General features: G+C 39.3%; 1 protein-coding gene across 1 annotated transcript in view; it reads right to left on the reverse strand.

Annotated features, from left to right (window-relative positions):
• The window catches only part of LOC126328907 (cytoplasmic dynein 2 heavy chain 1), a 906,666-nt gene that overhangs the window by 29,668 nt on the left and 861,308 nt on the right, over window positions 1-15,690 (reverse strand). Inside the window, exon 69 of the mRNA XM_049996078.1 lies at window positions 9,873-10,066. Coding sequence (XP_049852035.1) covers window positions 9,873-10,066 — 194 coding nt within the window. The remainder of the gene's footprint in view (window positions 1-9,872; window positions 10,067-15,690) is intronic.

The following is a 15,690-nucleotide window of genomic DNA, read 5'->3' on the forward strand; positions in this document are numbered from 1 at the left end:
TCGTCTCTTGGTCTCCCTCTTCGATTTTTACCCTCCACGCTGCCCTCCAATACTACATTGGAGATCCCAAGATGTTTAAGAACATGTCCTACCAACCGATCACTTCTGCTAGTCAAGTTGTGCCACAAGCTCCTCTTCTCACCAATTCTATTCAATACCTCCTCATTAGTTATGCGATCTACCCATCTAATCTTCAGCATTCTTCTGTAGCACCACATTTTGAAAGCTTCTATTCTCTTCTTGTCTAAACTATTTATCATCCACATTTCACTTCCATTCATGACTACACTCCATACTAATACTTTCAGAAACAACTTCTTGACATTTAAATCTATACTCGATGTTAACGCTTTCCTTGCCATTGTCAGCCTACATTTTATATCCTCTACTTCGACCATCATCAGTTATTTTCCTCCCCAAATAGCAAAACTCCTTTACTACTTTAAGTGTCTCATCTCCTAATCTAATTCCCTCAGCATCGCCTGACTTAATTCGACTAAATTCCATTATCCCCGTTTTGCTTTTGTTGATGTTAATCTTATACCCTCCTTTCAAGACACTGTCCATTCCATTCAACTGCTCTTTCAAATCCTTTGCTGTCTCTGACAGAATTACAATGTCATCGGTGAACCTCAAAGTTTTTATTTCTTCTCCATGGATTTTAATACCTACTATGAACTTTACTTTTGTTTCCTTTACTGCTTGCTCAGTATACAGATTGAATAACATCAGGGATAGGCTACAACCCTGTCTCACTCCCTTTCCAACCATTGCTTCCCTTTCATACCCCTCAACTCTTGTAACTGCCATCTGCTCTCTGTACAAATTGTAAATAGCTTTACGCTCTCTGTATTTTAACCCTGCCACCTTCAGAATTTGATAGAGAGTATTCCAATCAAAATTGTCAATAGCTTTCTCTAAGTCTCTGAATGCTAGAAACATTGGTTTGCCTTTCCTTAGTCTTTCCTCTAAGATAAGTCGTAGGGTCAGTATTGCCTCACGTGTTCCAACACTTCTACGGAATCCAAACTGATCTTCTCTGAGGTCGGCTTCTATCAGTTTTTCCATTCTTCTGTAAAGAATTCATGTTAGTATTTTGGAGCTGTGACTTATTAAACTGATAGTTCAGTAATTTTCACATTTCTCAACACCTGCTCTACCCGATGGTAGAGTTTTGTCAGGACTGGCTCTCCCAAGGCTGTCAGTAGTTCTAATGGAATGTTGTCTACTCCAGGGGCCTTGTTTCGACTCAGGTCTTTCAGTGCTCTGTCAAACTCTTCACACAGTATCATATCTCCCATTTCATCTTCATCTACATCCTCTTCCATTTCCATAATATTGTCTTCAAGTACATCACCCTTGTATAGACCCTCTAAATACTCTGTCCACCTTTCTGCTTTCCCTTCTTTGCTTAGAACTGGGTTTCCATCAAAGCTCTTGATATTCATGCAAGTGGTTCTCTTTTCTCCAAAGGTCTCTTTAATTTTCCTGTAGGCAGTATCTATCTTTCCCCCAGTGAGATAAGCCTCTACATCCTTACATTTGTCCTCTAGCCATCCCTGCTTAGCCTTTTGCACTTCCTGTCGATCTCATTTTTGAGACATTTGTATTTCTTTTAGCCTGCTTCATTTGCTGCATTTTTATATTTTCTCCTTTCATCAATTAAATTCAATATTTCTTCTGTTACCCAAGGGATTCTACTAGCCCTCGTCTTTTTACCTATTTGATCCTCTGCTGCCTTCACTATTTCATCCCTCAAAGCTACCCATTCTTCTTCTACTGTATTTATTTTCCCATTCCTGTCAATTCTTCCCTCGTGCTCTCCCTGATACCCTGTACAACCTCTGGTTCTTTCAGTTTATCCAGGTCCCATCTCCTTAAACTCCCACCTTTCTGCAGTTTCTTCAGTTTTAATCTGCAGTTTATAACCAATAGATTGTGGTCAGAGTCCACATCTGCCCCTGGAAATGCCTTACAATTTAAAACCTGGTTCCTAAATCTCTGGCTTACCATTATATAAACTATCTGATATCTTCTAGTATCTCCAGGGTTTTTTGATGTATACAACCTTCTTTTATTAACCCTTAAGCAAGTGTTAGCTATGATTAAGTTATCCTCTGCACAAAATTCTACCAGGAGGCTTCCTCTTTCATTTCTTAGCCCTAATCCATATGCACTTTGTTTCCTTCTCTTCCTTTTCCTTCTCTTGAATTCCAGTCACCCATGACTATTAAATTTTCGTCTCCCTTCACTACCTGAATTATTTCTTTTATTTCTTTATACATTTCATCAATTTCTCTGTCATCTGCAGAACTAGTTGGCATATACACTTGTACTACTGTAGTATGTGTGGGCTTCGTGTCTATCTTGGCCACAATAATGCATTCACTATACTGTTTGTAGTAGCTTACCCGTACTCCTATTTTTTTATTCTTTATTAAACCTACTTCTGTATTACCCCTATTTGATTTTGTATTTATAACCCTGTATTCACCTGACCAAAAGCCTTGTTCCTCCTGCCACCAAACTTCACTAATTCCCACTATATCTAACTTTAAACTACCGATTTCCCTTTTTAAATTTTCTAACCAACCTGCCCAATTAAGGGATCTGACATTCCACACTACGATCCATAGAACGCCAGTTTTCTTTCTCCTGATAATGATGTCCTCTTGAGTAGTCTCCGCCCGGAGATCCAAATGGGGGACTATTTTACATTCGGAATATTTTACCCAAGAGAACGCCATCATCATTTAATCATACAGTAAAGCTGCATGCCCTTGGGAAAAATTACGGCTATAGTTTCCCCTTGCTTTCAGCCGTTCGCAGTACCAGAACAGGAAGGCCATTTTGGTTAGTGTTACACGGCCAGATTAGTCAATCATCCAACTGCAACTACGAAAAGGCTGCTGCCCCTCTTCAGGAACCACATGTTAGTCTGGCCTCTCAACAGATACCCCTCCATTGTGGTTGCACCTACGGTATGGCTATCTGTATCATTGTGGCATGCAAGCCTCCCCACCAATAATTTATATGTATATAATACTCTCTCAAAACTTCTGTTAAGTAGAATAAAAATGCTAAGGGAAAGATAGATCAGCAAGTACCAAGCAGTGTTCTAAATAGGAAGATCATGTGCCAAACAAATATACAACCAGACGATCATAATAAAAATTAGGAAACTAGAAGCAAGCACACAATCTTCATGTTTGTGTATGTGAAGAATGTGTGCAAGTCACTAGACAGATAACAATTTGACATCTTAGAGGAATTTAGGTTAGACCACATGATAAGAGAACCGATCAAGGAGACACTCGTGATTCCAGGAAGAAGTATCACAACCAGCGAGAATGGTGACTAACTGTTACTAGCACTATTTAATTCAGTTTTTGAAAAAAGACTCAGGAAATGGTGAGAACAATTCCAGAAGGAAGGCACTATAAGCATAAGGCTGGGTCACAAAAAGAACGATCTTGAAATATATTACAATATCTTGGAGTTTTCACTGCTTGAAATACATTATTTAACCTTGACTGATGACATACTGATACTACGTAAAAAAAAAAGCTTTAAAAACTAGAAGAAATAGGTTTACAAATGTCATAAGAAGAAAAAAAGTGATGAATTTAATGACAAGCTGAAAAACTGCATGAACAATAATCAAGAAGTTGTGCAAATTTAAATATCTGAGGGAATGGATATAGTGAAATGAAGTAGACAAAGGAGCTAATAAGAATAGGACGAGGAAAATGGAATTTGCTTATGAACTGACACAACACATTTCCAAATAAAGTCCTGTTTCCTGTAGGAAGATGCAAGGCCTTTTTTAAAACACTCTTTATAGGCCAGAGTCCCCAGTATGTATTTCTTTGCATTGAAAGTGACCTAGGCACCTGAAAGCAAAGTATATCATGTTCCATGCCAATGTCCAGCTTTGTTCATTTCCACTCCATGAAGTACAGCTGTGAAATGTTAAATAAGACGTTTTTGAGAGAGAGCAAGAAATCACCAAGGAGATATGCATTTCAAAGAATGACAGCACAGGCGCAGTAAAACAAATATGCATAGAAGGAATAGCAGGTACTTGAATGTGATACCAACACCTCACCATAAGGTGCAAGCACTGAACAGAGCTACGATAATTCCTCACAACTTTTGAAGAAAATAACTCGGTCAGCCATTGAAATACTGTGTGCAAAAATGAAGCCATCTACTTAGCTGCATACCCAATAATATAACATAAATCAATTCTGGCAAGAAAACCACAAAAATCATAGTCTAATAATGTTTGACTAGTTATCATTGCTCATAATTCAATATCATAATTCAGTAATAGATTAACTATGTCATTCCAAGTGGTCTGTATTGTTTTACTACAGTCTATTTTAAAAATTAACTAAGAACAATAAATCCACAACTGATCAATCTTTCATACACACCATCCCCCATTTGTTTTATAGTCTGTTTCACATACAACATGTTAATTTTGCGCAGTAAGTAATATAACCAACAGTCTTAGTATTGCCTTTACAGAGTAAAGCTAAGCTTTCATTTTCACTACTGTGCATTGCACACACTGGATGCTACTGGGCTTTGCACACATTGGATGCTAGCTGAAACACATGTTTAAAGTAATCATTAAATATAGTGAACTCAGGCCAAGGATAAAGGTATACTATGTGATCAGAAGTATCCAGACACCCCCAAAAACATACGTTTTTTGTATTAGGTGTATTGTGCTGCCACACACTCTATATCAGCAACCTCAGTAGTCATTAAATATCAGGAGAGAGCTGAATGGGGCACTCTGCGAAACTCAAGGACTTCAAATGTGTTCAGGTGATTGGGTGTCACATGTGTTAAATGTCTGTATGCGAGATTTCCACACTCCCTAGGTCCACTGTTTACAGTGTGATAGTGAAGTGGAAACATGAAGGGACATGTACAGGCTGACCTTGTCTGTTGAATGACAGCTGAAGAGAATAGGCAGACATCTATCTAGACCATCACATAGGAATTCCAAACTGCATCAGCAACCACTGCAAGCACTATGACAGTTAGGCAGCAGATGTGAAAACTTGGATTTCATGGTCGAGCTACTGCTCATAAGCCATACATCATGTCAGTAAATGTCAAACTATGCCTTGTTTGGTGTAAATAACGCAAATATTGGACAAATAAACCATGGAAAAATGTTGTGTGGAGTGACAAACCACGGTACACAATGTGGCGATCGATGACAGGGTGTGGGTATGGTGAATGCCTAGTGAATGTCATCTGCCAGCTAGTGTAGTGCCAACAGTAAAATTCGGAGGTGTTGGTGTTATGGTATGGTCGTGTTTTTCATGGAAGGGGCTTGCACCCCATGTTGTTTTGTGTGGCACTATCACAGCACAGGCCTACATTGATGTTTGAAGCACCTTCTTGTACCTACTGTTGAAGAGCTATTAGGGGATGGCGATTGGATCTTTCAACATGATCGAGCACCTGTTCATAATGCACGGACTGTGGTGAAGTGGTTACATGACAATAACATTCCTGTAATGGACTCGCCTGCACAGAGTCCTGACCTGAATCCTATAGAACACCTTTGGGATGTTTTGGAATGCTGACTTCATGTGAGGCATCACCAACTGACAGTGGTACCTCTCCTCAGTGCAGCACTCCGTGAAGATTGGGCTGCCATTCTCCAATGAACCTTCCAGCAAATGATTGAATGTATGCCTGCAAGAATGGAAGCTGTCATCAAGGCTAAGGATAGGCCAACACGATGTTGAATTCTAGCATTACTTATGGAGGGTCCCACGAACTTGTAAATCATTTTCAGCCAGGTGTCCGGATACTTTTAATCACATAGCATATGATACAGTTTAAGGTTCTGTCAATATCAAGGTCACCATAAGTGTACAACTAACTCAACTGCATTGAGAATCAAGCAGTAAACTGGACATGACTTTTCACCAGGACCATCTCAGAATTTTGCCAAAACCAATTTAGTGGAAACCATGGAAATAATGAATAATGGTCTCTATGTGGTAAATTGATCACTGCTCCCTCAAATTTAATTTCAATGCTCTAATCTCTCTGTCACCTTACTCCATTAACTTTCAAGAGTAGCTGCATAAAATTTATTTTTTCTCTTTCGGCCATATATCTTCAGGCCACCTTCGGAATGTGCCTACTAAAGCTACAGTACAATGGATAATTACTGCAACTGTAGTTCCAGTCAGCACACACTGAAGATGGTCGGAATACATACAGCCAAAATATTAGAAAAAGAATAAATAAAGTGTATGTGGCTGCACTCGCGAAATTTAATAGATGCATTATTATTCGGAAAAACTTCAAGATGCAGTGAGATAGGTCTGTATTACTGTTAAGAGGTACTAGTCTTATATAATACAATATGATGTTTATGATGACAGTGATGATTGTAAAAATCACAGCTAGGAAGAAGAAGAAATCATACTGTGATTCAGAGCTCACTCCTCTCAATAGTATCAGTCTTAACATCACATGGGTAACTACATAGAATGCCACATGGCCTCACTCCATAAGACACAGATTAGATGTTTCGGATTTCAACCAAGACATGGAGCACATCCTAGCAAGTAGGAATAATGTACTATTCATTTATCCTCCCTGTTACTCACCTGTATACTTGTTTAGTTTAATTAATATAGTTCAGTTATTTGCATGTTCTGTGTATCACTATTGTGACTTAAAGTATGAGTTGATATGGTGAATGTGAGATGATTAAATCTGACTGAAAATTTTTATGCATTACATTCACTGCTTTTACCAGTTTCATCTACTGGTACAGTGTTCATGCTCATGAAAGAACTACATCACTTATCAGTCAATTTCCAAAGCTCCTAACTTAATATTGCCAGAAACTGTTTCCTAAAAGGTAAAAGTCAATAAAAGATATCTGGCAGCTAGCAGCACTGTTGCCAGCTGTCTACAGTGAGGCACAAATGGCAGCACACATATACAATAGTCAGCTATTCACCCTTACAGCTGAACTGAGAGTGAAAGATTGTATGTGTTTGTGTTTATAGAAATAAAATCAAACAACAAAAAATCCAGGATGGAATGCAGCAACATTAGTGAAGGAGAGTTGCTACTCACTATACAGCACAGATGCTGAGTTGTGATAGGCACAACAAAAGATTCACACAATTAAAGCTTTTGGCCGAAACCATAATGCAAGCAGCAGCTCCAGTGCATGATGGGAGTGGCAACTGGGTGGGGACAAGGAGGAGGCTGGGGCAGCAAATAGTGAAGTGCTGCAGTTTAGACGGAGGGCAGGAGAGAGGGTGGGGAGAGGGAGAGGGGGGAAGTAGCAGAAAGGAGATAAATAAAAAGAAATTAAAAGACTGGGTGTGGCGGTGAAGTGACGGCTGTGTAGTGCTGGAATGGGAACAGGGAGGGGGCTGGATAAGTGAGGACAGTGACTAACAAAGATTGAGGCCAGGAGGATTACGGGAATGTAGGATGTACTGCAGGGGAAGTTTTCACCTGAACAATTCAGAAAACCTGGTGTTGGTGGGAAGAATACATATGACACGGGCTGTAAAGCAGTCATCGAAATGAGGGATATCACCTTTGGCAGTGTGTTCAGCAACAGGGTGGTCTACTTGTTTCTTGACCACAGTTTGTCAGTGGCCATTCATGTGGACAGACAGCTTGTTGGTTGTCATGCCTACATAGAATGTAGTGCAGTGTTTGCAGCTTAGCTTGAAAATCACATGACTGGTTTCACAGGTAGCCCTGCCTTTGATGGGTTAGGTGATGTTAGTGACCAGACTGGAGTAGGTGGTGGTAGGAAGATGTATAGGCCAGGTCTTGTATATCTAGGTCTCAGAGGTACAAGCCATGAGGTAAGGGATTGGGAGCAGGGGTTGTGTAAGGATGGATGAGTATACTATGCAGGTTCGGTGGATGACAGAATACCACTGTAGGAGGGGTGGAAAGGATAGTGGGCAGGACATTTCTCTGAAGGGCATGTCGAGAGGTGATCGAAACCCTGGCAGAGAATGTAATTTAGTTGCTCCAGTCCTGGGTGGTACTGAGTTACAAGGCTGGACTGGGGGACTTTGGGAGGTGGTGGGAGATTGGGAAGATAAGGCTGGGCAGATTTGTTTTTGTACAAGGTCACGAGGATAATTACAGCCAGTGAAGGCTTCAGTGAGATCCTCAGTATATTTCGAGATGGACTGCTCATCGCTGTAAATGTGATGACCATGGGTGTCTAGATTGTACGGAAGGGACTTCTTGTTATGGAATGGATGGCAGCTGTTGAGGCTCATTTCACAATATGGATCCTTGGTTTTCTGAACTGCATAGGTGGGAACTTTCCCTGCAATACATTCGACGTTCCCGTAACCCTCCTGGCCTCAACCTTCGTTAGTCACTGGTCACTGCCCTCAACTATCCAGCCCCCTCCCTGTTCCTATTCCAGCACTACACAGCTGTCATTTCACCACCACACCCAGTCTTTTAATTTAATTTTATTTCTTTGCTTTCCACTATCCCCCCCCCCCCCCCCCCCCCCAACTTTTCTCCTGCCCTCCACCTAAACTGCAACACTTCACTGTCCGCCACCCCCACCACACTATCCCTCCCCCTCCCTGCCCCAGCCTCCTCCTTACCCCCACCCAGTTGCCACTCCCATCATGCACTAGAGCTGCTGCTTGCAGTGCAGTTTCAGTTGCCTGAGACTTCAGATGTGTGTACAAGTTGCGTTTGTGTGAGTCTGTGAGTGTGTGTGTGTCCATGTCTGTATGTGTGTCTATAGTTGACAAAGCTATAATTGTGCCCATCACGACTCACATCTCCTTTATATGGTAGCAACTTTCCTTCTATACTACTGTTTATAGAAAAATATGTACAATGTTGAGAACTGAATTGTGTAAGACTAGGCTTAAGTAATAATAGTCATAGGTGAAATGAAATTAGGTTCTGTTTGGATTGGTGTGGTGATTTATGTCGGAAATATCCTGGGGCATCAGACGTCTGCTCATGACGTCAGAGCAGTTGGAGCTCAGAATCTTCATAGCAGTTGTGGCGTGCCATGGAGCTCCATCCATGGCAAAGTTCTGTGATTGTTGGACTTGATAACTAGGGAGATCTATGTGTGATGCAGAACCGAGTTTGACCCAGAACCATAATGGGAGTCTGTCCTTGTTATTGCTTGTAAGAAATTATTGTCTGTTGCAAGTTAAACCAGTTTGTAATTGGGTCAATAAACCATGTTGTGAACCTACTACAATTTAATAGTACAAATTTTCCCAGAAAAGGCTGGAAGATGGGTCAAAATGGAGAGAACCCTTGAAATACGTGCAAAGCGGTTGTGCCAAGCCCACCACAACTGTGATGGGATCGTCTTCGGCTCACTCTGTTAGAGTTTCAATTAACATTTTAATCCATACAGTCTTCTTCCTCAAAAATGAGGTTTCTTTATTGTTTTGCATTTTAATGCATCCTGAATTTTTTAAAGAAGGGAACAGCAATAAAATAGCCTTTGCAAAATCATTTAGAATGCACAGAAATTTCCATCTGTATAGAGGTCAAACCCATAAGCTGATTTAGTACAATAAATAACCATTACATAGATGAGTGACATCTCAGCTGTGCCACTTCAAGACTCACATTTTCCATTCTAGATGACACTTCAAAAATATAACTAAGATCATGGGACAAAGTTGTTATTTGTAGGTTCACAATTAAAATACTTCAAAAGAAGTGCTGAAAAGAATCTGACTTAGATGGTCATATACTGAACAGGCTAATGTGAAAACAAGTTTGTTCATTTTATTAGTAGCTATTGGTAATTATTGAGAGAACTGGGGAAAGGATATTTTACTTACATAATAATTAGATGATGGAGGCACTGAAATTACACTTCCTAAGGATCTTGTTCTATGGATTAGTACACCAGGACTAAAAAATTCTTTCAAATATGATTCCAGAACTTTTATATCATACACATTATCTACTCTTCCTCCATAAATGGCATCTTCACACAAACCATGAATAAACTCCCATTTTATTTCTCTGTGACCTGCAATAAATTAACAATATGTACTGTAAAATAGGCTGCATAGACTGGGAACAAAAATCACAGTGGAGTGAATACAAAAAATATGTTGGTATATTCTGTTTACATAAAATCATTAAAGGAAACTTTCCATTAGAATTATTCTCACATTATAATTGCGTAAAGGCATTTCATAGTTTCTTCTTTTTCTTTCTGCCTCCTACCATTCCTTTTGTGTGGTAAACTGAACTATAAAGCCAAAAAACACATTTTTCTAGTTGCAGTTAAACAAAGAACCTTTAATTACAAACGCACCTCCTACCTCCCTATATTTATATCTGTCAGAGAAAAAAGTATACATAGAACTGTTTCATTTCTTAACAACAGCTTATTAATAAGCTCTCAGTTCAGCACCCACAAGTCTAATTTAGATATAAGGTTATATTTCTCTTCATTAATGTATAGTTCTAACCAATTCACTTTCACTATTAAGTTGTTCATAAGCAAATGAAAATGCAGATTTTCACTCCCTCCTGTTTTGTTCTTACCCCATACAAAGTCAGTAAGACTTTACAGGAATCTCCTAGTTAGTCCTAAGTTACAAATACTTAACACCAACAGTCATTTTTACTAGCAACTAGATAGACAGACCATGGGAATCTGATTACCCTGTGTTGTTGTTAGCCATTCAAATAAATTAGTTGAAACAGGCTACTATTGTATAAATGTACCCAAATGAAGTTTAATGGTAAGAGAAGATACAAGATTTGTGCATACTAAAATATAATTTTAAAGGCTAACGTGTTATTCAAGGTTTATCTAAATGTGAATTACACATTGTTGCTTTGTGTACTGCATACATTGCAGTGACTGCCAATAAAACACATATAGCAGTAATAAAATACATATAGTATCATAAAGTAGTAGTAGTACGTAGCTTTGTTCGTCTGTGGATGATGATACTGGACATGATACTGGACATGGCAGGGTATTATAGTTAAAATACACACATATTATTCATATATTCAGGCATTCACGTACTTACAGGTCTAGTTTGAAAAGGGCAGGAGAGTTCATTGTCTGTGGCCTTATAGTGGGAACGATATCAGCATTTGCAGAAGTAATTTAGGAAAAGCATGGAAAACTTAAATAAGGCTGGCAGGATGAGGAGTGGAATTTTCATACTCCCAAATACAAGGTTATTATAACTGACTGAAGTGATTTCACAGATTTGCTGAAGCTAAAATATTTCACGTATTGTCACAGGCCTTTGCATGCATAAAGAAGCTGGAGATCTCTTCTGAACAGTATGTTGCAAGGAATACCAGATATGCTCAATAATGTTCATTTCCGAGGTGTTTGGTGGCCATCAGAAGTATTTAAACTAAGATGATTGTTTCTGGAGCCACTCTGTAGCAATTCTGGATGTGTGGGGAGTCACATTGTCCTGCTGGAATTGCTCACATGCAACGGAATGCACAAAGGACATGAATGGATCCAGGTGACCAGACAGGATGCTTACGTACAAGTCACCTGTTAGAGTCATATCAACACATATCAGGGGTCCCATATCACTCCAAGTGCACACGCTCCACACTATTACTGAGCCTCCACCAGCTTGAACAGTCCCCTTCTGACATGCAGGGTCCATGGATTCAGGAGGTCGACTCCGTACTTGTACATGTCCGTCTGCTTGATACAATTTGAAATGAGACTTGTCCAACCAGGCAACATGTTTCAGTCATCAACAGTCCAATGTCGGTGTTGACAGACCCAGGCAAGACGTAAAGTTTGTGCCTTGCAGTCATCAAGGATACACGAGTGAGCCTTTTCTCCAAAAGACCACATCAATGATGTTTCGTCGAATGGTTCACACCCTGACAGTTGCTGATGGCCCAGCACTGAAATCTGCAGCAATTTGCCGAAGGGTTGCACTTCTGTCACAATGAACAATTTTCGTCAGTCGCCGTTGGCCCCATTGTTGAAGGATCTTTTTCCAGGTGCAGCAATATCGGAGATTTGATGTTTTACCAGATTCCTGACATTCATGGTACACTTATGAAATGGCCATATGGGAAAATACCCTCTTCATCGCTACCTCAGAGATGCTGTGTTCCATTGCTAGTGCGCCAACTATAATACCATGTTCAAACTCTCTTAAATCTTGATAACCTGCCATTGTAGCAGCAGTAACCGATATAACAACTGTGGCGGGTTCTTGTTGTCTTATATAGGCACTGCTGACTGCAGTGGCGTATTCTGCCTGTTTACATATACCAGTTTCTTTGGCGCTTCAGTATTTTACACTGTTCCATATGTGCTCCCTACTAATTCTGCAGATATCAAATCAATAATTTTTCCATGTTCAACATAGCAAATTCCCATCAATCTGTTCAAAAGAGCTTGCAGTTCTGGTAGGTTTGTTGGTACAGGGGCTGTGAACACTGAATCTTTCACATAGCCCCACACAAAAAAATCGCATGATGTTAGGTTGGGAAAGAGTGGAGGACATCCTGTTGGTAGATGAAGCCCACACTGTCAGTCTCCAGTTGTGGCATGAGATTATTTTCCAGCATGTCTAGATACACATGTCCTATAATGGTTTCTCGCAGAAGAAAAATTGACTGTAAATTTTAAACTGTAAGACTGCACAGAACACATTAACTTTTGGTGAATCTTGAATGTGGTGTATGGCATTATGAAGATCCTCTGTCCCTCTGATTTGGACAGCGTGCCTGTTCACTGTGCCAGTCACAAAAAGATGTTGCTTCACCATTGAAGAAGATTTTTGCAGGCTGGCCCATTGATTTCTTCTTGCACAGACATCCTGAAGCTTTAAACTACACATACCACCACCAGATGGAGTTAGAAGTTGGTGGAGTTTTGCTGAATTTCGTTCTGAAGTGTCTCTGCACTGTTACAGCAGACTGATGCTGCTTAGTTGCTCACTGCTGCACTTTTGTAGCAGAAACCTGAAGTGCAGCTGCAACAATACTAACTTTTTGAGGTTTTTCTCTCTGAGAGTGGAGTTTTGTAAAATATGTCAGTTAATGTAGCTACACTGAATTTGTGAAATCACTTCAATCATTTATAATAACATAAGGGCAATCTATTTAAAACAGTGCAACTTCATTCAGTTTATATACCCAGTAGAAAACTTAAGAATACTTGTGTAACCCAACATTTTGTTGAGTAAGGACGGGCAACTTAGATTTGAGAACTCTTCATTTAAATTTATCTAACAATTCTATGTAATTTATACTGGTGACCAGTTAAAAGTATTGTTTGTAGTACATGAATTCAGTGCAACTTCATCCATTGAATGTATGATGCATGTAATAAAATCACTCCATATCTTTTGTAAGCCTATGTGTCATGTGAATGTTGCCCAAGTGCGTCAGTGGAATTTTGTTTTGATAAGTACTTTCGGTGCAGGTCTGGTTTGAAAATAATGACTGTGATCGAAACTAGCTGCCAGTATAAACTACATTCAGCTGATACAGAAATAAGAATACAATGGTTTCATTAAAAAAAAAATCATCATCTGGCAATACCTCAAGCTAATTACTGACCACTGAAATACATAGATTGCTGAGCCATTGCAGGCTAGGATTGTCAAACACCTAGTATACCTCAATATTTTACATAAAAGACAATTTGCATCTGAAAAGAATTTATCAGCTGAACAGGGAATATTCACATTTTTGGAAGCCACTGTAGAACCTGTAAATAAGAACAGTTCATCAGTGGGTATTTTCTATGATATGAAGAAAGCGTTCAGTTGCATGGATCACCAATTTCTATTAGCTAAAACCCTGCAATACGGTGGGAGGGGTCGATTAGTTAACCTGGCAAAATCCTATCTTACTCACAGGAATCAGAAAATAATTTTGGAAGTGTTGGTTATGAATCAGGATTAGCTGTTAAGTCAAGACCAGGGCATTATTTGTCACTTACTGGAAAGTTCTATCATGAGTTCTTTACTGTTTCAGACTTATGTTAATGATGTGCTTACAGCTGTGGATCATATTGAGTGCAGGTTTACAACTTTTGCAGATGATACCAGCATTGTAACAGAAAATTTAACTATACTCAATAACCAAGTTAATGGTGCCAAGTTCCTGAACATTTCCTTAGGCTGAAAACTAATCTCAGAATATCACATTTATCAAACTGTGAAGAGATTGAGCTCAGCAGCTTTTACATTAAGAATGCTCTGTTGTATAAAAAAACCATAAAAGCAGCTTATTTTGTCTATGTGTCTGCACTCGATCATATCATATGGAGTTATCTTCTGTGATAACTCCCCTCTTGCTCAAAAAATTTTCATTAGTCAGAAAAGTTCATATGTAAAGTAATTCCAAGAACCTCACGTAACAAATTATTTAGCCAGCTAGGAATAATTAGCACTTTTTCCCTAATGTGCATTGTTATAAAGAACCTCATTCTTTTTCTAAGTAACCCAGCAGTTTGCTTGCATGACACTAGATATAAGAATGAGATACACTATCAATTAAAAAATATGTCCATGATGCAGAGAGGTGCTATGTATGCTGGCCCAAAACTTTTCAATGTTGTTCCCACTGAGCTTAAACATTTAAGGAATAGTGAATTATTTTCAAAAATTAACTATACCAATTTCTCTTGATCTTCAATGACTCTTTCTACTCTCTTGAGGTTACCAAAGACAAAGTTAAACATTTTAATGTTTGTTAAAAGTTAATTTAAGTATTCAGTCATTGTGTACAATGGAACATAATTTTTATGTATATGTATTGCTGAACTAATTGCGAATAATATGAGAATGACAGCTCTGAATCCATCGCTATTGTTAGTGGTGCAATGTTAATGTTGTTTTATGGTTGTAGTGTTTTTTCTCTTTTTGTTTTTCTTTTGTTTATCCTCTGTGTGCATTATAGTTATCAACCACTGTGTGTTAGCTATTACATACTTATATTAAAAACAAAGATTCCAAGACTTACCAAGCGGGAAAGCGCCGGTAGACAGGCACAATAAAATAACACACAAACACACACACAAAATTTCTAGCTTTTGCAACCGATGGTTGCTTCTTCAGGAAAGAGCGAAGGAGAGGGAAAGACGAGAGGATGTGAGTTTTAAGGGAGAGGGTAACGAGTCATTCCAATCCCGGGAGCGGAAAGACTTACCCTAGGGGGAAAAAAGGACAGGTGTACACTCACGCACACACACACAAACACACACACACACACACACACACACACACACACACACACACACACATATCCATCTGCACATACACAGACACAAGCCATACTTAAATAAACTCTGTACAGGCAGACTTATTATTGAGCACCATTTACTGAGTCTGATTACATGTTATGGGTCCAGGTGCGAAAATTACTGGCATGGCACGGCAGAAATCTAGCCTAAGTGTTTAACTGCGTGGTTCAGAAATACCATGGAAGTGATATTCAGAGGAAAAGGCTTTTCAGATATTGTCAACAGCATAGCTATTAAGCCTCCAAAAGAGGAAAACTTAGCTGGAAAACAAAGCAGAAGCAGAGGAACTTACTGTGATGTAGATGGAGGTAGTGCTACTCACATTGTCAGCTGGCATGTGGAGCAAACTGAAGACTATGTATGAGAAAGAGTCCATGGTGGGCATA

The sequence above is a fragment of the Schistocerca gregaria genome, chromosome 2, assembly GCF_023897955.1.
Source record: "Schistocerca gregaria isolate iqSchGreg1 chromosome 2, iqSchGreg1.2, whole genome shotgun sequence".
In the NCBI taxonomy this organism is placed as follows: Eukaryota; Metazoa; Arthropoda; class Insecta; order Orthoptera; family Acrididae; genus Schistocerca; species Schistocerca gregaria.